General features: G+C 43.3%; 1 protein-coding gene across 3 annotated transcripts in view; it reads right to left on the bottom strand.

Moving 5' to 3' along the window:
• Positions 1–21,494, bottom strand: part of cdip1 (cell death-inducing p53 target 1) — a 35,425-nt gene that overhangs the window by 4,227 nt on the left and 9,704 nt on the right. For all 3 annotated transcript variants that reach the window (XM_086000445.1, XM_086000443.1, XM_086000444.1), the window contains 3 exons: positions 15,200–15,293; positions 13,824–13,973; positions 8,779–9,085 (listed from right to left, as the gene is read on the bottom strand). In XM_086000445.1, the coding sequence (XP_085856571.1) occupies positions 8,779–9,085; positions 13,824–13,973; positions 15,200–15,284 (542 nt within the window). In that variant the 5' untranslated portion in view covers positions 15,285–15,293. The remainder of the gene's footprint in view (positions 1–8,778; positions 9,086–13,823; positions 13,974–15,199; positions 15,294–21,494) is intronic.

Below are 21,494 nucleotides of genomic sequence, written 5' to 3' on the forward strand. Positions count from 1 at the left end.
ATGTCCCTAGGCACTTTTTAAACCAGATGACATTACAAATAAAATTATACTTTATGTGGTGCCACCCCCAGTCTCGCTCTTCCCCCTAGTCTCTCTCTCTTCCCCCCCAGTCTTTCTACTTTTTTCATAACATGCCCTCAAAAAACCCTCGGCACCACCGGGCACTCCAGCTAGTTACAAATAAAATTATACTTTATGTGGTGCCAATCCCAAGTGATTTGAACCACATAGCAACAAATGTGACAATGTAACTGAACGCCAATGCTTAGTCACTTCCACAACCAAATCTCTAAAAAAAAAAGGATTACAGGTCTTCATTGTATTCACATAATACTGTAAGCCAAGTTGTGTTCTACTGGATCATTGTAGATGGATTAGTGTGTTGCAAAGCTGCAGCAATCAAGGAGTTTAAAGAATATCATAAACTTTGTTTGCAAAGGGTAAACTGCTCAAATATCAGAGTACATAGAACAGTCATTAGTTTATCTTCTATGATTTTTCTGATCTGGACAAAAAGGTACACTATTTTTCCCAAATAAGTCAAATGCCCCCTTTTTAAAGTGACACCACAGAATAAGTTGGTAAGAAGGTGGGGTAGCAACCAAATGAAAACAGTACTTCCAGAATGGGAATTTGACTAGCGTGGGAATTTAGAGCGGGGGGGGGGGGGGGGGGGGGGGGGGGAGAAGGAGGTGCAGAATCGTTCAATTGAAAGTTAAGTAGATAAGAATAAGAACTTAACTAACATTTATAGTGAAAAAATATCAGCACAGGAAGGGGCAGTGGTTCCTGCAGGATGTGAAAGTATCAAGTAGCAGATGGTAACTCAGACAAGCACATCTGTAGGAAGTGTCTCCAACTGCGATGACTTAAGCTCAAGATCTCAGAACTTGAGGCAGAATTGTAGACAATCCAACATATCAGGGAGGGAAGAGAGGTTTATGGGGCAACAGTTTCAGAGGGTAATCATCCCACTGAGAGATAGGGAGTTGAAGTGCTGGAGGAAGCTGTGATGACTATTCACAGGACAGGGAAAGTGAGGAGGGACAGGCTAGAGCAGGAATGCCCAGAGCAAATGATCCTTTCTATCACATTTGCAGCACTGGCTTTCTGTGGGGAGGGTGATGACTCTAGGCAGGACCATCAACTGAATTACAATGGCACCAACAAACACGAGATGGCTCAGGGGTGGTGGTGAAGGACATTAGCAATTCAGTTAAGAATGCAGTTGTAATAGACTTGATTGTTAAGAGAACTAAATATCATCTTTTGCAATCCAGACAAAAAGTCCTGGATGCTTTGTTGCTTCCTAGGTGCTAGTGTAAGGGACATTTCAGAAAGACTGGAAAAGATTATGGAAGGGGATGCAGAACAATGTTACTCCAATAACAACATGCTAGAATAGAGATGGACAGGAAGATTAGGAAGCCCAACACATGGCTAAAGGGGTGCTGTCAAGAAAAGGGTTTCCCTTTTAATGGGGCACTGGTACCAACTCTGGGGAAGACAGAAACTATTCTGCAAGGATGGGCTACATCTGGACAGAAAGGGAGCTAATGAATTGGCAAAACAGATAGAGAGAGAGAAGTGAAGAGTCACTTAAACGAGGAAGAATCAGGGGCAGGGAAAATAAAAAGCAATCAGAAATACCAAGCAGAGAAAGTAGAAATAAATTAAGTAGATATGCAAATAAAAAAAATTCAGCAAGAAGTATAGCATTCAGAAAGAATAAAAGGGAATAGAGGGGGAAAACCAATTTAGCAGGGATGAAGAGACAAGGGGGGGGTGGAGAAATTCAGTATAGCCCCATTTGAGGCACTAAAATTTCAAGGGCTAGAAATTCGGTGCATTTGCACCTCTCGTTAGCACCTCCGGAGCAGAAACGACTCCCGCTAAATTCACCAGTTTAGCAGCGGCAGTAACCGGTAGCGACCCACTCCCCTTCGCAGGCGATGACATAGTCATCACCGTGCGCAGCGCCCTGTTTTTACCCCACCTGCAAAATTGGCCCACGTCCCCATAATCTGAGCCGGGCGATGACAGCGGCTGATTCAGGGGGTGGGAACAGAGCGGCGGGAAGCTCGTGGGGCAAGAAAACCAGCCGACTTACTTATCGCAGCCCGTTGCGCCTTTGAACGCGGGGACACTGGAGTGCCGGGCTGCTGGCATGGCACCCTGCTCCCCGGTGGTCCAGGTAGGGCCCCGCAGAGTTATGGGCTTGGGCCCTCCCCTTTAATAAGAGACCTTCCATGCGGCAGAGCTACATGGCCCAGTGTGTAGCGCTGCAGATATTTGAGGTTAGCGCTCAAAGGAGGAAGTGGAGCGCTTAAGTTAGCGCAACACCTCTTTCTTGGGGCACTAAAACTGAAGTTAGCGATCGCCGGTGCTATTTCTCGCCGGGCGCTAAATTAAGCACCCAGGCGATGTTAGCGACCCAAATTTCCCCCCCTAAAATTTGAAGAATTAGCACCAGGCGCTAATCATTGTCAACTCCCACGAAATTCATTGTTAGCGCGCCAAGAGGGAAGTGGCGCGCTAAATCAAGCGCTACACTCCTAACTTAGGGCGCTAACCTCAGAGCGGGGCGCTACCAGCTGAACGATAAAGGTGGTCACACAGGCTGCTTCCATCGCTTAAAAGGGAAGGGCCAATCACACTGTATAACCTCAATCATCAGTGGTGTTTTTCAACGTCGCCACCATTGCAGCCCCCATCACTTGCAGAAAGTGCAGCATTTGGAGATGTTTGAGGAAAAGGTGTAAAAAAGTTTGCGCAGGCAGCAGACTGCTGCAAGTAATAAACGGTGCGATCACTGAAAGCGCCTTTTTCGCGACGTTCAAACGACACGGAAGCATTCCCTTTAATTACCGCTCCTGCAGCGCAGTTGCGTGCCCAACGCCTCCTCTTACTGGCGTTGTCAGCGCGAGGCGCTAAAGCAGGGGGCGAAAAGCAATTTTGCATCGGGGCCGTTAATGGGGCGTTGCACACGCATCGACGTCACCATGTGAGAGGGGCTAGAGGGCTAGGCACCAACAGTTAGTGCCAGCGTTAATTCGCCACTGAAGGTCATGTGTGGCGTTGGATTCGCCGCGGTTGGGCGCTATCCCCTTAGCGCCCCGGCCAGGCGCTAACCTACCGAATTTTGCGGCCAAGGTGTTAGCTAGGACAAAAAAATCCAAGTGAAAAACAGCAGCATTAAATATGAACAAAGAAAAATAAATTGCATGTATTGGAATGCTCAGTGTGTGGGAAATAATGTCAGAGAGAGATAGATTTAATTGCACTAACAGAAACTGGGCAGGAGTGGAAAATAAACATATCAGGTTATAATTTTAAAAAAAAAAGAGGAACAGTAGAGATACGAAAGGGTGTCAATATGCTGAAGGAAAAAAATACATGCTGCAGAGAACACTGATGTACACAAAAAAAGTTTCAGAGTCAATATGGTTAGAGGTCAAAGGTAATGATAGAATCTTACAGCACAGGAAGCCATACTGCCTGTGCCAGCTCTTTGAAAGAGCTATCCAATTAGTCCCACACCCCTGCTCTTTCCCCATAGCTCTGCAAATTTTTCCTCCAAGTCTTTATCCAATTCTTTGTTGAAGTTACTATTGAAACTGCTTCCACCGCCCTTTCAGGCAGTGCATGCCAGATCATAACTTGCTGCATAAAGCAATTTCTCTTCATTTCCCCCCCCCTCTGGTTCTTTTACCAAATATCTTTAAAAAAAAGGGATTGTTAAACTAGTGGAGTTATACTACAGAACCCCCAACTGCAGGAAGAAAATGGAGGAGTAAATCTATAGACAAATCAGAGGGAGATTTTAAATACCTAGCCACTGATTGGGTCAGAGAGGAAATTAACATAGAAAAAGGAATGGAATTCCTAAATGTGTGCAGGACTCCTTCTTCAAGCACTATGTTCATGTTCCTACAAAAGGGAGAGAGTGATTGCTAATGTAGTTACAAATAATGAAATAGATCAGGTAGATGAGTTAAACAAGTGTGTGACCGCCTCGGAGATAGTAATCATATTATGATTAGTGTAAGAAGTCACACAACACCAGGTTATAGTCCAACAGTTTTATTTGAAATCACAAGCTTTCGGAGCGCTGCGCCTTCGTCAAGTGAAGTGGAGAGATGCATAAAGACACAGCTTAGTCAGAGAATAATGCCAGATGATTACAGGTAATCAGTTAGAAATAATCTGGCATTATTCTCTGACTATATAAGCTGTGTCTTTAGGCATCTCTCCACTTCACTTGACGAAGGAGCAGCGCTCCGAAAGCTTGTGATTTCAAATAAAACTGTTGGACTATAACCTGGTGTTGTGACTTCTTACATTTATCCACCCCAGTCCAACACCGACATCTCCACACCATAATATGATTAGGGTTAAGGTCCAAATAGAAAGGGGGAAAAAACTTGTACAAAAAAGGCACATGATTGGAATAGGGCAGATTTTAGAAAAGTGAACTAGGCGAGTTGAGGTGGAGAGAGAAATTAGCACACAGGACTACAGATCAATAATGGGATTTTTTTTAAAATTTTTTTTAATTTTTTTTATAAAGGATATTGCAAAACTGTAGAATAAATATATACCATAAAAAAGACTACTTCAAGTCTCAGAATGCCACAGATAAATCAATAGATTAGAAGTAAACTAAAATTGAAGAGAAAGGTATATGGTGCCTATATATAGATAAGATTAAAATAATTTTTAAAAATGACAAAAATAAGGAAATAGGTTAAGAAAGGCATTATGAAATCAAGAAGGGAGTTGAAGAGCATCTCAAAAAATATTAAAAACAGTAAAATTACGCAACAACTATACCAGTAAAAAGAGAATTGTTAAATGGGACATGGGAACCCCAAGGAGGAGAGGATAGTGGTTGGTAGAGGAGAAGTAGAAAGTGACAGGTATAGTTAACTAAAACAAAAGCAAAATAAGGCAGATGCTGGAAATCTGAAATAAAAAAACCACAGAAAATGCTGGAAACACTCAGGTCAGACAGCATCTGTGGAGAGAGAGAGTTAGCGTTTCAGAAGTTCTGATGAAAGGTCATCGATCTGAAACGTTAACACTGTTTCTCTCTCCACAGATGCTGCCTAAACCTGCTGAGTGTTTCCATCATTTTTTGTTTTTATTATAGTTAACAACTACTTCGCTTCAGTGTTTACAATAGAGAATGTTGGGGAGAAGATACATACTCAACTGGTTAAAAGTGAAAAGGAGAGATACTATAATAAATAAAAGGGAAAGTATTATAGAAGTTAGTTAAGCTAAAAAGAGGACAAAGTACCAGGACTTGATGGGATACATCAAAGGATTCTGAGGAAACTGGTGGAAGAGATAGTAGAGGCCCTAGAAATTATATTTCAGTGTTCTATTGGGAGTAATGTGTGCCAGATGACTGGAGAGTGGCCAATGCAATAGCCATTTAGAAAAAGGTTAGACAGAGCTAACTTGGATAATTAGACCCCAGTCTTTGTGGCAGGGGAAATTTTGGAATCTTTAATGAAAGGTGAAATTACTAAATATCTAGATGGAAAATAATTAGAAGCAGCCAACACCGATTTCAGAACAGAAGATATTGCTTGACAAACCTGTTAAGTTCTTTGAGGATGTGGCAGATATGATAAATGAGGGAAAACTACAGTGGATGTGCATAGACTTTCAGAAAATGGTTGACAAGCTACCACACAGGAGACTGCTGAAGAACATTAATTGATATGAAATTAGTGGGAGGGCAAGGATTACAAACTGGTTAGGAGGAAGGAAACAGAGTAGGCATTAAGGGCAGCTGGAAGTGGTCAACGGTATCCCACAAGTTTCTGTCCTGGGACCACTTCTGTTCATGTGTACATCAATGATTTGGATATAGGGTTAGAAGGAATGAGTCATACAGCACGGCTAGAGGCCCTTCGGCCCATCGTGTCCACGCCGGCCATCAAGCCCTGTCTAATCTAATCCCATATTCCAGCATTTGGTCCGTAGCCTTGTATGCTGTGGCATTTCAAGTGCTCATCCAAATGCTTCTTAAATGTTGTGAGGGTTCCTGCCTCCACAACCCTTTCAGGCAGTGAGTTCCAGACTCCAACCACCCTCCGGGTGAAAAAGTTCTCTCAAATCCCCTCTAAACCTCCCGCCCTTTACCTTGAATCTATGCCCCCTAGTTATTGACCCTTCTACTAAGGGAAAAAGCTCCTCAGCATCCATCCTATCTATGCCCCTCATAATTTTGTACACCTCAATCATGTCCCCCCTCAGCTCCAAGGAAAACAAACCCAATCTGCCCAGTCTCTCTTCATAGCTGAAGCGCTCCAGCCCTGGTAACATCCTGGTGAACCTCCTCTGCACCCTCTCTAACGCGATCACATCCTTCCTGTAGCGTGGCGACCAGAACTGCACACAGTATTCCAGCTGTGGCCTAACCAGTGTTTTATACAGCTCCATCATAACCTCCTTGCTCTTGCCTTCATTAGCCGAGGCATTGAATATAAGTATCCCATATGCCTTTTTTACCACCTTATCCACCTGTTCCGCCGCCTTCAGGGATCTGTGTACTTGCACACCCAGATCCCTCTGACCCTCCGTCTTGCCTAGGGTCTTACCATTCATTGTGTATTCCCTTGCCTTGTTAGTCCCCCCAAAGTGCATCACCTCGCACTTTTCCGGGTTAAATTCCATTTGCCACTGTTCCGCCCATCTGACCAACCCATCTATATCGTCCTGCAGACTGAGGCTCCCCTCCTCGCTATTTACCACCCTACCAATTTTTGTATCATCCGCAAACTTACTGATCATACCTTTTACATTCATATCCAAATCATTAATGTAGACCACAAACAGCAAGGGACCCAGCACCGATCCCTGTGGTACCCCACTGGCCACAGGCTTCCAGTCACAAAAACAACCTTCGACCATCACCCTCTGCCTTCTGCCACTAAGCCAGTTTTGTATCCAATGTGCCAAGGCACCCTGGATTCCATGGGCTCTTACCTTCTTGACCAGTCTCCTGTGCGGGACTTTATCGAAGGCCTTACTGAAATCCATGTATACCACATCCACTGCGTTACCCTCATCCACACACCTAGTCACCCCCTCAAAAAATTCAATCAAATTAGTCAGACATGATCTTCCTTTGACAAAGCCATGTTGACTATCCCTGATTAATCCTTGCCTCTCCAAGTGGAGACAAATTTTGTCCCTCAGAATTTTTTCCAATAATTTTCCTACCACTGATGTTAGGCTCACTGGCCTGTAGTTCCCTGGTTTTTCCCTACTTCCCTTCTTGAATAATGGTACTACATTAGCGGTTCTCCAGTCCTCTGGCACATCCCCTGTGGCCAGAGAGGTCCTGAATATATGTGTTAGAGCCCCCGCAATCTCTTCCTTTGCCTCACACAGCAGCCTGGGATACATTTCATCCGGGCCTGGGGATTTATCCATTTTTAGGCCAGCTAAAACCAGCAATACCTCCTGCCTCTCGATGTTAATATGTTCGAGCATATCACAGTCCCCCCGCCCTATTTCTATGTCTACATCATCCTTCTCCATAGTGAAAACAGATGCAAAAAATTCATTTAGAACCCCTCCTACATCTTCCGGCTCCACACACAGATTGCCACTCTTGTCCCTAATGGGCCCTATTTTTTCCCCTAGTTATCCTCTTACCCTTAATATACTTATAAAACATCTTAGGGTTTTCCTTTATTTTGCTCGCCAGTGTTATTTCATGGCCCCTCCTTGATCTCCTAATTTCTTTTTAAGTATCCCCCTGCACTTTTTGTACTCCTCTAGGGCTTCCTCCGTCTTTAGCCTTTTGTATCTGCCAAAAGCCCTCCTTTTTTTCCCTAATCCATTCTCGTATATCCCCTGACATCCAAGGTTCCCTGTGGTTTTTAGAACCACCCTTGACCTTTACGGGAACATGTTGCCATTGTATGATCTCAGTCTCCCTTCTGAAAGCCTCCCATTGCTCCGATGCGGATTTTCCTACAAGTAGCTGATCCCAGTCCATTTTGGCCAGATCCTGCCTTATCCTATTAAAATCGGCCTTCCCCCAATTTAGAACCTTTATTTCCGGCCCATCCATGTCCTTTTCCATGACCACCTTAAATCTTACCATATTATGGTCACTGTCACCAAAGTGCTCACCTACTAGCACTTTTCCACTTGGCCAGCCACATTCCCTAGAATTAGGTCCAGTACCGCCCCCTCTGGTGTTGAAATTTGCAGACAATACTAAAATTGGAGGCATAGTAAATAATTCTGAGGACCAAAGGAAGCTATAAAGGGGACATTGATATGATGGTGGAATGGGTCAAAAATTGACAGATGAAATTCAATACACAGGAAACTTTGTGCTATCCGGCACCGACGGGACCGAGCTGTTGCCGTTCTCAAAACTGCTGGACAAACCAGCGCTAATGTTGAAAGATACGGAAGCTTTTGAGCTCCGTATCTGTCAACAAACCCTGTTGCTTAGCAACAGCTTCTAAACAGTCCAAGCGTCTCTGTAGCTTAGCAACAGCTTCAGCAGACCTTGACTGTTGAGGAAAAAAGCAACAAGAAAAAAAACCTAACGAAAATGGCTCCTGATTTTTGCCGGTGGCTCGAGCATTCGGATGCGTTAGCCTCCGGATAACACAGTTTCCTGTAGTGTTCAATTCAATTCCAGTGTTGTCATTTCTTTGTAATTCTATGCAACTCCAAACAAATCAAGATATTTTCATAAACTCTCATTAATATCATCCTGCTGTGACAGCTACTTACCCCACAAAACAGCAGATGAGGCAGAATAAAGTATTCAATAAGCCTAATTCATAGGTGATCTTGGTTGTGATAGCCTGCTGGCAGTGAGGGCACATGGTCTGCACCGGTGCAGCTTGAAACATCTCCCCCTGTAGCACTGTCACTGTTGTTGCTGCACCTGGGGGGACGATAACTGTTGCGGTTTGTCCACTATGAGGAGCATAGTGCACAGGAGGGGGTGGGTAATGCCCAGGAGGGGGTGGGTAGTGCCCAGGAGGGGGTATATAATGGCCTGGAGGTGGGTACTGTCCAGCTGGTGGATAGTAACCTGTTAGGAAAAATAAAATGAAAAATAAACAATTAATATTGTAAAGTCATCAAAAGCTGTTAGTCTTTTGAATTTCCCTCAAATTTCCTTGCACAATTTTTTTTTTTTTTTTAAATTAAAAACTTCTGACTAAGCTCACACCAAATCTCAAGCTGTAGCTCCTTGTTGCTTACATTCCCATATCTACACGCCCATCAAGAATGTGAAAAAGTGATTGAGGGATAGAAGAGATGGTATTTTTTTGAATTTAGGTGAACCACAATGGTCTTTTACAGTTCTGTACATTACCAAGTATAACAGATTGACAAAACAGTAAGAATTCCCAAGGTTGACAACATGGACATTTTACAATGCCCACAATCCTCAGCTCACTGATGGAAAACTGTAGTCATGTTCACATGCAGTTCTGCAAATAAAACACTTTCCCTTACACACTTGTAATGAAATCTGTTTGTCTTGCCTGTATCCGTTTTGCACTCATGTATATTACCCTCCCCCACACGGTGTATAGTTTCACTTCCTCTTTCCTGACTAACCTGGAAGGTTCCAGGTCTTGGCTCCGCCCCTGACTTCTCTTACTTAAAAGATCTCAGGATCTGTATGACTCATTCCTGTGAGCCAGTCGGTGTGTTGAGATGTTAGCTCTGATCTTAGTGATTAAAAGCCAACTTGTTAAAGTCTATAACTTCTAGTTTTGTGGTTATTGAAGGCACATCAACACTTGTTTAAAAAGAGATTAAAACCATTAGACTGGATATGGATGGCCTATTCTCTGCCAGAATTCAACTTCCACAATACTGAAAGTGTGGTGGCTGGTCTTTCACAAGGATACAAAACCACCAACAGAATTACTTGGTTTATGTCAGGTTGAGCCATAGAGTCAGAGTTATACAGCACTGAAAGAGGCCCTTCGGCCCATCGTGTCCACGCCGGCCATCAAGCCCTGCCTATTCTAATCCCATTTTCCAGCACTTGGTCCGTAGCCTTGTATGCGATGGCATTTCAAGTGCTCATCTAAATGCTTATCTAAATGCTTCTTGAATGTTGAGGGTTCCTGCCTCTACCACCCTTTCAGGCAGTGAGTTCCAGATTCCAACCACCCTCTGGGTGAAAAAGTTTTTCCTCAAATCCCCTCTAAACCTCCTGCCCCTCATCTTGAAACTATGCCCCCTGGTTATTGACCCCTCTACTAAAAGGGGAAAAGTTCCTTTCTATCTACCCTATCTATGCCCCTCATAATTTTGTGCACCTCAAATCAGGTCCTCCCTCAGCCTTCTCTGCTCCAAGGAAAACAACCTCAGCTTGTCCAGTCTCTCTTCATAGCTAAAGCGCTCCAGCCCAGGTAACATCCTGGTGAATCTCCTCTGCACACAGTATTCCAGCTGTGGCCTAACATTTTGTATAGTTCTATCATAACCTCCCTGCTCTTATATTCTATGCCTCGGCTAATGAAGGCAAGTATCCCATATGCCTTTTTAACCACCTTATCTACCTGTCCTGCTGCCTTCAGGGATCTATGTACATGCACACCAAGGTCTCTCCGATCCTCTATCCTTCCTAGTATCCTACCATTCATTGTGTATTTCCTTGCCTTGTTTGTCCTCCCAAAATGCATCACCTCACACTTTTCAGGGTTAAATTCCATTTGCCACTGTTCTGCCCATCTAACCAACCCGTCTATATTGTCCTGTAGTCTGAGGCTTCCCTCCGCTATTTACCACTCCACCAATTTTCGTGTCATCTGCGAACTTACTGATCATACCTCCTACATTCATATCTAAATCATTAATGTACACTACAAACAGCAAAGGACCCAGCACCAATCCCTGCGGTACACCACTGGACACAGGCTTCCAGACACAAAAACAACCTTCAACCATCACCCTCTGCCTCCTGCCACGAAACCAATTTTGGATCCAAAGTGCCAAATTGCACTGGAACCCATGGGCTCTTATCTTCTTGACCAGTCTCCCATGTGGGACTTTGTCAAAAGCCTTACTGAAGTCCATGTAAATTACATCAACTGCACTACCCTCATCTGAATTTATGCTAGGAACACAAAGCACAGATTGAAATTCAGGAAAAGGTACCGTGAAGTTAAGGTTGCTCTGTGACAGAGGTGCTGCCTGTGATGTGGCAGTTGGTGGGTTCATCATAGAAGCCAGATGATGTGTATGTCATGGGGTGGCAGAACAGTAATTTCACCAGTATAAATTTCTCATTATTCTGGGCACTACACTTTAGGAAGGACGTGAAGGCTTTGGAGAGGGTACAGAAGCGATTTACTAGAATGGTTCCAGGGATGAGGGATTACAGTTACGTGGATAGACTGGAGAATCTGGGGGTTTTCCATTAGAGCAGAGAAGGCCAAGAGGAGATTTGATAGGAGGTATTTAAAATCATGAAGGGTTTAGATAGAATAAAGAGAAACTGTTTCCAATGGCTGAAAGGTTTCCAATGGCTTAAAGGTCAATAACGAGAGGGCACAGATTTAAGGTGATTGGCAAAAGAACCAGAGGTGACAGGAGGAAAAGCTTTTTTTCTTTTACGCAACAAGTGATTAGGAACGCACTGCCTGATACAGATTCAATAGTAGCCTTCAAAAGGGAATTAGATAAATACTTAAAGAAAAAATTGCAGGGATATGGGGGAAAAGAGCCAAGGAGTGGAACTAATTGGATTGCTCTTGAAAGAGTCAGCGCAGATTCAATGGGCCGATTGGCCTCCTTCTGTGCTGTACTGTTCTATGATTATGCACCAGCAATCTGAGTGAAATTGCATGTTTAGTGTCAATCTGCCCTGAATTATGACCAATTCAGTATTGGGGATTCATGACTACATGGAACTAGGTTGAGATTGTGCCGTACTCATTTTACATAGGAATTCGACAGCTGCCATCCCATTAGTTTGGACAGAATTCACCCCAAGCACCAGAGCGGAATGATCCAATGCCTTGCCCAGTGCTTGAAGGAAAGTGCAAAAGTTATATGTGGCCGATAATATAATTGCAGCCGTCCGATTCGCTGAAACACATCAGGTGCCTGCTCCACATATTACCAGTGATGAGCCCGGAGCACCAGAAAATTGTGCAAATGAGCTGATCTCATGTTATAGCGGAGCACTTGGAAAGCAGTGGCAGGATCGGACAAAGTCAACATGGATTTACAAAAGGTAAATCGTGCTTGACTAATCTACTGGAATTTTTTGAGGATGTAACTGGTAAAATAGATAAGGGAGAACCAGTGGATGTGGTGTACTTGGACTTTCAGAAGGTTTTCGATAAGGTCCCACATAAGAGATTAGCGTGCAAAATTAAGGCACATGGGATTGGGGGCAAGGTATTGACTTGGATAGAGAACTGGTTGGCGGACAGAAAGCAAAGAGTTGGAATAACAGGTCGTTTTCCGAGTGGCAGGCAGTGACTAGTGGGGTACCGCAAGGATCGGTCCTAGGACCCCTGCTGTTCACAATATATATTAATGATCTGGACGAGGGAATTGGATGTAATATCTCCAAATTTGCAGACGACACAAAGCTGGGTGGGAGGGTAAGCTGTGAGGAGGATGTCGTGAAACTCCAGTACGATTTGGACAGGTTGGGTGATTGGGCAGAAACATGGCAAATACACTATAATGTGGATAAATGTGAGGTTATCCACTTTGGTGGCAAAAACAGGAAGGCAGATTATTATTTGAATGGCAATAGATTGGGAGAAGGGGAAGTGCAAAGAGACCTGGGTGTCCTTGTACACCAGTCGCTGAAGGTAAGCATGCAGGTGCAGCAGGCGGTTAAGGCGGCAAATGGTATGTTGGCCTTCGTAGCAAGAGGGTTCGAGTACAGGAACAAGGATGTCTCGCTACAGTTGTACAGGGCCTTGGTGAGATCACACCTTGAGTATTGTGTGCAGTTTTGGTCACCTTACCAGAGGAAGGACGTCCTTGCCATGGAGGGAGTGCAGCGAAGATTCACCAGGCGGATGCCTGGGATGGCAGGAATGACGTATGAGGAGAGATTGTGCCGATTGGGCTTACTCACTGGGGTTTAGAAGATTGAGAGGGGATCTCATCGAAACCTATAAAATTCTGTCACGCCTGGACAGACTAGATGCAGGAAGGATGTTTCTGATGGCCGGTGAGTCCAGAACCAGGGTCACAGTCTAAGGGGTAAGCCGTTTAGGACTGAAATGAGGAGGAATTTCTTCACCTTGAGAGTGGTGAACCTGTGGAATTCTCTGCCACAGAGGGCGGTGGAGGCCAGTTCATTAAATATATTCAAGAAAGAGTTGGATATATTTCTTAAGGCTAAAGGGATCAAGGGATATGGGGAGAAGGCAGGGACAGAGTACTGAATTTGGATGATCAGCCATGATCTCATTGAATGGCGGAGCAGGCTCGAAGGGCCGAATGGCCTACTCCTGCTCCTATCTTCTATGTTTCTATCTAGCTAGGGCCACTGGAAATTAGTGCCATATATGGTACAGGAACAACTTTCTTCTTAAAAAGAGAGTCTTTAATTCTATTTCTCGTCAACACAAGGTTGAATTCAAATAAAGCAACAGACATCATTCCACAGGAACATTTCTGACAAAGTCCTTATTGTAGAGCAAACCTGTCCCTTAACATGCATTAACTGCAAATGACCCCACCTCAACACCTAGTAGCATTTCACATTTATAGTGGGCACCCCTTTCAGCAGTCAGTTATACCAAGAAATTCAACAATTTTGGAAGTCTAATTACCATGTGGTGGCATGGGCATACAACCTTCTGCTGGCGTGTGAAGAGGTACAAATCCTGGTTGTGCCATTGGCTCATAAGGAGGTGGTCCACCATCTGGTGGGACAGAATATCCTTGAGGTTGAGCGGTAGTGGTAACAGGTGGCATATGCACTAAAGAAACAGGGGAAAATATTTTCTACATTGTAACAAAAGTATAACTGATACAAATAACACGGTGTAAACTATAAACTTAAAGGAAGCACTTTATATTTATCAAGGAGAAATCTTGCTGGGAATCTAATCTCTCCCTGTCTGTCTGTCTGTCTCACTTATTAGAATATGCATATTTCAAAACCATCAACAAAACACTCTTCACCTAGATTATTTTGGGTCCTGTGTCTTTGGACGAATCCCAATTGCCCATATCTTTGAGGTGGATTCTTGCCTTGAGATCTAGGTAAGCTTGCAGTACATGCCTTGGAAACAAACAGCAACCCCCCCCCACCCCCCCACTAAATGCTGCAATGCACACATTCAAACTGCAGGGTCTGCTTTCAGCTAACAGTCACCGTTCTGGACAGAAATATTGAAATGAAGGTATTAAAAGACAAAGATCAATTCAATGTGTCAATATTGTGAAATATGTATTTTTAATGCTTTTATTTTGTCTAAAACCTTAATTTGCACAAGTTTTCATTTACAGAGAAAGCAAAATCAGATAAATTTCCCCCCCAAAAAATAGTATGACTAATTCAATTGAATCATTCATTAAAAAAAATGGTATGATCACCTGAAGGTCAATCATGATGGATGGCTTTTTTATGTCTAATTGCTTCACATTGGCAACTTTCTGGTAATTTTCTTTGCTTTTAACTTTTACTTGCCCTCTGTCTCTTTGGATTTGCTACCATTTTACATTGAGCCAATCCACAAAGTGTTATGGTAACAGTATGACAAACAGGAAGTACACACTAGAAGCAAGATTTTTAATAAATGAAAAATTATAGATAGATGGTTATTCAGTACTCCTTAAAAATCATTTAAATACATTAATAAAACTGCACAATATAGGTTTGGACAGCAATGAGCAAGTTTCCATAACAAAATAATGAGAACGGTTAACTCATTTTAAAGTGAATTTTAGTTCTATCCTATACATTTTAATGTTATCTGATTTCTGTACTTTGTCTATAAAAATGTTGTAGACAAATTAAGGACTATGAATACCATTAATAAAAATGGTTCTGTGAGATCTGAATTAAGTTTTTTTTTAATTGAAGTCTTTAGATTCTCTGCAGAGGTTTTCAATATATGGTGTTCGGCATGTAGAGAGTAGATCTGTTCCGTAGGTATCTAATTTTTTCCATGAAATCTTTTAGTCAAAATGTTGTTACTACCTGTTGATGGTGGTTGTCCCGCTTTCTCTTCTAGCAGTGGGGCAGAAGGCCCCCCAGGATATGGAGGAGGTGGTTCTTCCGACATTGTTCACCACTGTTGATAAATAAAAATGAATTAACCAGGAAACCAAAATCTTGTAGACTGTAGATTACAGTTCTGACCTTAGAGTCATGGGGGGGAAAATGCAGTGTCGCCCCGTTTGGGGCGCCAGTATCGGCCGTGCGCAAAGTTTAGCGCCTGGCGCCAATTATCGCTTCCGACGGCAAACTTGACTTTTATCGACCCGGGAGGTGATTGGAGCGCTAAATCAGGCGCTTCACACCTGTCTTAAGACGCAAAGGCCGAGGAGCGAGGCGCTACCTCAGAGCGCTGGCGAAGCTCATGTGATGTCAGTCAGCAGTGGAACAGACACACTGGCGCCGGCCAGTTCTTAAAGGGGAGTTCTGACGAAAGGTCATCGACCTGAAATGTTAACTCGGTTTCTCTCTTCACAGATGCTGCTTCACCTGCTGAGTTTCTCCAGCATTTTCTGCTTTTATCTTAAAAGGGGAGGGTTGATTTTGCTCTCCATCCACAACCTGCTCATGCAGCCTTGAATCTCGGCCTGGAGAGACCTATACATCAAATCTGCTGGAAAGAACAATGGAGAGGCCCAGGGAAAGATGTCAGAGTGCAGCCCCCACAGTCTCTTCTAAATCAATACAAGGGCAAATCAAAATGAACCTGCAAAGTGCCGCTCAGTACACAAAACTCCTTCACACAGCGTTGAATTTCTCCAGAAGTCTCTCTCTCTGAATGTGTGGTGCAAAAATGTCACCAATAAAAAAAGGCAGGAAGCGGTCGCCTTTAAATAGCGCTCCCCCAGTCCCTTTCTGACTGCAAAACACTCCCCTCAACCTGTCGTTGCTAGCGGCAGACGGTAAGGGAGAGGGCGCCACTCAATATCCGGTCTAGGGCGTTGCGCACTCGACTGACGTCACGATCTGCCAGCGCAGGAGATCGTGGCGGTAGTGTTTAGCACCGCCGCAAAATGTCTAGTTAATTTTGCAAGCGGCGCAAACATCACCGTGCCCGGGCGCTAGCTACTTTATGCCCCATTAGCGCCCTCTTAAGACGCTAACGGGAGGCACAAACAACTGAATTTTTCCCCCCCCCAGAGTCATAACGGCACAGAAGGAGGCCATTTGGCCCATCGCATCTGTGCCGGCTCTCTGTAGAGCGATCCAGTCAATCCCATTCCCCCGCTCTATCCCCATAGCCCTGCAAATTTCACCTTCAAGTATTTATCCAATTCCCTTTTGAAAGTTACTATTGAATCTGCTTCCACCACCATTTCAGGCAGTGAATTCCAGATCATAACACGATGCATAAAAAAAACCTCTCATTTCCCCAATTATCATAAATCTGTGTTCTCAGTTTACCAGTGGAAACCATGTTGCACCATCTACTCTATCATAATGCTGCATAATTTTCAACACTTGTATTTAGTTTCCCCATAACTTTCTCTGCTCCAAGGAGAACTATCCCAGCTTCTCTAGTCTCTCCATATAACTGAAGTCCCTCATCCCTACTAACAATCTGGTAAATCTCCTATGCCTTGACATCATTCCTAGTGTGGTGCCCAGAATGGGACAATATTCTAGCAGAGCCTAACCAGTGATTTATAAAAGGTTTAGCATAACTTCCTTGTTTTTGTATTCAATGCCTCTATTTATAAAGTCATGGATCCAGTTTACTTTTTTATTTATTTATTTATTTTTTAAAAAACAGCAGTTTGTCCTGTCACCGTCAAAGATTTGTGTATATAACCCCCCAGGTTTGCCTCTCATTTTTCCTTGCAAAATGCATCACTTCACACTTCTCTGCATTAAATTTCATGACATATGGCCCAGCTCACACTCGCATCAAGCCTACTTTGATTTTTTTTAAAGGGGTATACATGGATAGCTTGTGGATGTGTTAGTAATAGGAACTATTGAAACCACTCAAAATTGCCATGTTGAAATTGAAAAATTTGAATAGCTGTGCTGGTTTTCCCCCAAGAAGCAATGTCCATTTCCAAAAGTTTTTGATTGCATATTAGGTTGCATAACAAAGTGCAGTCTGAAACAACTGGATTGAGGAAAGACATTACACCAGTTTGGCCGGGATGGCTACTAGGAGAACAGAAAGATTTGGATAACTGTACTGGAGTACTTTCAAGGTGCAGTACAACAACCTTGTGATAGTTAGCACTACATTTGAACTTATACATACAAGAAACAAAAGAACTGCTACATACAGGAGGAAGAGGAAAAAACGTGTATTTATATAGCGCCTTTAACATAGTAAAATGACCCAAGGCGCTTCACAGGAGCATTATAACACTGGCACACTCCCCTTAAGTTCCATAGAACAACAACAGTGTACCACACACAAGAAAGGCAGCATGTGAAGCTTTGTTACTGGTATTCCATAAGGATTCCTTGAACCAATTGAGGTTCATCTGCAGCAGCTCATGTTTCTGCTAGAAGCACACAATGCAGTGCTACTCCAACCAGAATCTTCTAAAAGTCCAATTTTCTAGTCAAATTTTTGGGGCATTAGAGGCTGGTATAAGAGAGACTCCGAAGAGACCACTGATCAAGTGAATTGTTAGTCACGGCTTTAGACTGTACTCAGTGCAAGAATAGATGATGAGTCTGCAACCCACTAAACAAGGCTGCAATACTGCATCATTAGAATGATTACAGAACCCAGTGTGAGAGAAAGGAAGAGAGAGCGAGAAAGGAGGAGAGCGAGCGAGAGAGCAAGCAGGAGTGAGTGTGAGCGAGAGAGGAGAGAGCAAGCGGGAAAGGAGAGCACGCGAGCAAGAGTCCTTCAATGGCCTAGGCTTTCAGCTCCATCTCCAACTTTCTCCACCCCAAAAGACCTCTCCCTGTACTCTTCGACTCCCACCTCTTGTCCATCCTGGCTCCCTTTGCCCCACTATTGGCGACAGCACTTTCAGCCACCTAGGCCCCATGCACCTCTGATTGGAATGCTTCCCGAATACTGTCCTTACAAATATCAGCCTAGGTTATGTGCTCAAGTCACTAGAGTGAGGCTCAAACCTATCTCCCACTTCATCATCATCCTCTCTGTATTTCCTGCACAGTCCCCAGCCCCTCTACCTTCACTCTTCCATCCTGCCACTCCGCCATCATCTCCTCCACCTCTCCTGCCCTTCACGCCCACCCCGCATCCCTGCCAGGCTTACTGTACGGTGCTCACTGGTTGAGGCAATGTGGCCATTCCTCTAGGCTACACCACTTTCAATTCTACCCCTTCTGTCTGGAGCCTCAAACTCTTTGCGTCTCTATCTTCCCCCTGAACTCTAACCTCACTTGACCTTCCCCTTCCTGCTGGCCTCTAACCCTACTCTTCCTTCCCCTCAACCCAAGCCTCTAACTGTGCTCTGCCTTGCCTCTTGCTTCTAACCCCACTCTACTTACCCACTTCAGGCTTCCTGTGTTGCAATTTTCTCTTGGCCCTGACCATTAAAGACTACATTTGGTCTCTACTCCTTGTACAATGTCACCAGAGGTCAGCTAGTAATATATTAAAATCGGGCGTCTGTGCCCACTTCCCGCCACCTTTTTCAAAAATAAATTCCTACGTCCACACTTGGAAAAAAGGTACAAACGTTATCTCGTCACTCTAATTATATTCTCCTGGAGGCACTTTTGTGTCACCACTGGCAGGAAGGTATAATTAATTACAGTTTCCTTTATAACTAGGACACAAACATTTATAAATGGAAATATAAAAAAGGCAGATGATATGACTTTAAAACTATGCTGATACAAGGGAATAGACAACATCAGGTAGCACAAGCAACACTACCTTTAGTTGCAGAAACAAAAAAAGCTTTCTGACAGAACTGCTAACTTGAGCAAAATATGTATGTGAAACAATATCTAACAAAAAATAGCGGAAATGAAAAGTAGCATGAACTGAAGCCACACAGGAAATTACAAATTACAGGAAGTACTAAATATATAAGGCATTCGAAAGTTCCCAGAAGTTCAATGGTTAGAGTAGTTGCGAATTAAAAGGTATTTGATGAGAACTAAAAATTTGTACTAAAAATCAAATGCATTAGTTTCTGTTAATTACAAGAAACTTTGGTTTATCCGGAGGTTATATGTCCGGAATACTCGATCCAACGGCAAAAATCAGGAGCCGTTTTCTGTAAGTTTTTAGTTCTCGTTGCTTCTCCCCCCCCCCCCCACAAAGTCAGGCACTGCAAGGTCTATAGCTATAGCAACAGCTTCAGCTAGAGACGCTTGCAGCTGCAGCCGACTGTTTTGAAGCTGTTGCTAAGCAACAGGGTTTGTTGATTCACACGGAGCTTTTCAGTTCCGTATGTTTCAACATTATGCTGGTATGTCCGGCACTTTTGATGGTACAGCACCAGCTCGGTCCTGTCAGTGCCGGATATCAGAAAGTTTCCTGTATACAATTTCCAGCAGACTGATGTGATACACAGCAGGATTTTAATTTGATGCAGTATATTCCAGTAAGAATGGAGTATATGTGGTGCAACAATGTCATTTTCCATCCAAGTGTCTAAAAAGGATCACTTTCAGTACTTATTTAGTATTCCATGCAGAGAACCCACATGGATTGGTTAATATTTTGTGGTCCCCGATGGATACCCTACTTGTAAGTATATAGATGCATAGACTTGCTTGTACTTTGATATTAATAAATCCTTCAAGTAGATTTATCTCTGCTGTCCGAACCTATATAATTTGGATCAGTCTATTCGGTTGATCTAACAAACAGGGCAGCAATTTGCACACTGCAAAGTTCCATAAAGATTTGAGATAAATTCTCAGATAATCTGTTTTAGTGATGCTGGTTGAGGGATAAATATTGGTCAGGCCACAGGGAGAACTCCCCTGCTCTTCTTTGAATAGTGCCATGGGATTATTTATGTCCACCTGAGAGGACAGAAAGAACCTTGGTTTAATGTCTCATTTGAAAGACGGCACCTTAAGACAGTGCAGCGCTCCCTCTGTGCTGCACTGAACTAAGCTATTAACCTAGATTATGTGCTGAAGTCTATGGAGTGGGGCATGAACCTAGGCTAGTGTGCTACCATTGTGCCACACTGATATGTCCATATTCATAATGGAAACTGCCTATGTAAATCGGTCATGCTAGAAATACAGAAAAAGCTCATTAGGTCAGTCAGCACCTGTGGACAGAACAATCAAGTTAACATTTCAGGTTTGCTGGCACTTCATTAGATTCAGAAAAGGTATGGGACAGCGTAGGTAGAAGCAGACAGTTTCTAGTACTTGTGGAATTCACTTCCAGGGTTAGTGGTTAAGGCAGAAACTATGTCAACATTCAAGATTAGATAGGTAGTTGAAGGAATATGAATGGGTAAATGTGATTGGAACTATTTACTCGCATGGAGGGTAAACACTGAAATGGACTGTTGGGCCAAATGGCCGGTTTCTGTGTTGTAACTTCTATGTAATTTTATGAAATAACATGTGAATGAGAGAGAGGGAGAGCAAAAAAGAGTAAGAAGGAAAGCATGTGCACGAGAGAGAGAGAGAGAGAGAAAAGAGAGAGAGAGAATCCTATACAGCAGTTTGAGTGTTGAATTTCTGTTTTCTGTAATCCTCAACATCACTAAATACAAATGAAGAAAGCCATGCAGCCCATCCTAACTCATCCATCCAGGAAAAAAATCCCCTCCCCCAAAATCAGTATCCAGCAGCTTCTTAAATGAGTTCAACTTTATTTTTAATCCACCACTTTCCCCAGAAGACCGTGCCAAGTGTTGATCAATTAAACTGGAGGTTTTAACAACGGACTATTCCTATTCACTACCCATATCCTATTCCATACTATTCCTGCTAGCATACCACCGCTCCTCAAATAACTGCACTGGCTTTCCACCCCAGAATACAGAGTCATTTCAGAATCCTGGGTTAAATGAACAAATCCAACCATAGTCTTACTCCATCTAGCCCTGTGCAACATCTTCCAAGCCTACCAGCTCTCACCTTCTGCTCCTTTAACTGTGATTTAGTGTGCATTCCCCTCCTCCATCACACCCCTGCTCTCTAGCATTTTCTTCTTAAATCCCACCTTCAAAACCTACCTCTTCAACCACCATCAGCATTTGCTCAAAATCCTCCTTAATGTCCAATGCCCCATGTAAATGATCTTAGTGCCTTTTAATAGAACAATATCCTAAGTGCAAGGTATTATTCTTCAATGTATTCCAGATCAGTCATGAAGCTTTAGTTA

Source organism: Somniosus microcephalus, chromosome 11, assembly GCF_052327205.1.
Source record: "Somniosus microcephalus isolate GS21.2 chromosome 11, FLI_Smic_1.0, whole genome shotgun sequence".
Taxonomy (NCBI): domain Eukaryota; kingdom Metazoa; phylum Chordata; class Chondrichthyes; order Squaliformes; family Somniosidae; genus Somniosus; species Somniosus microcephalus.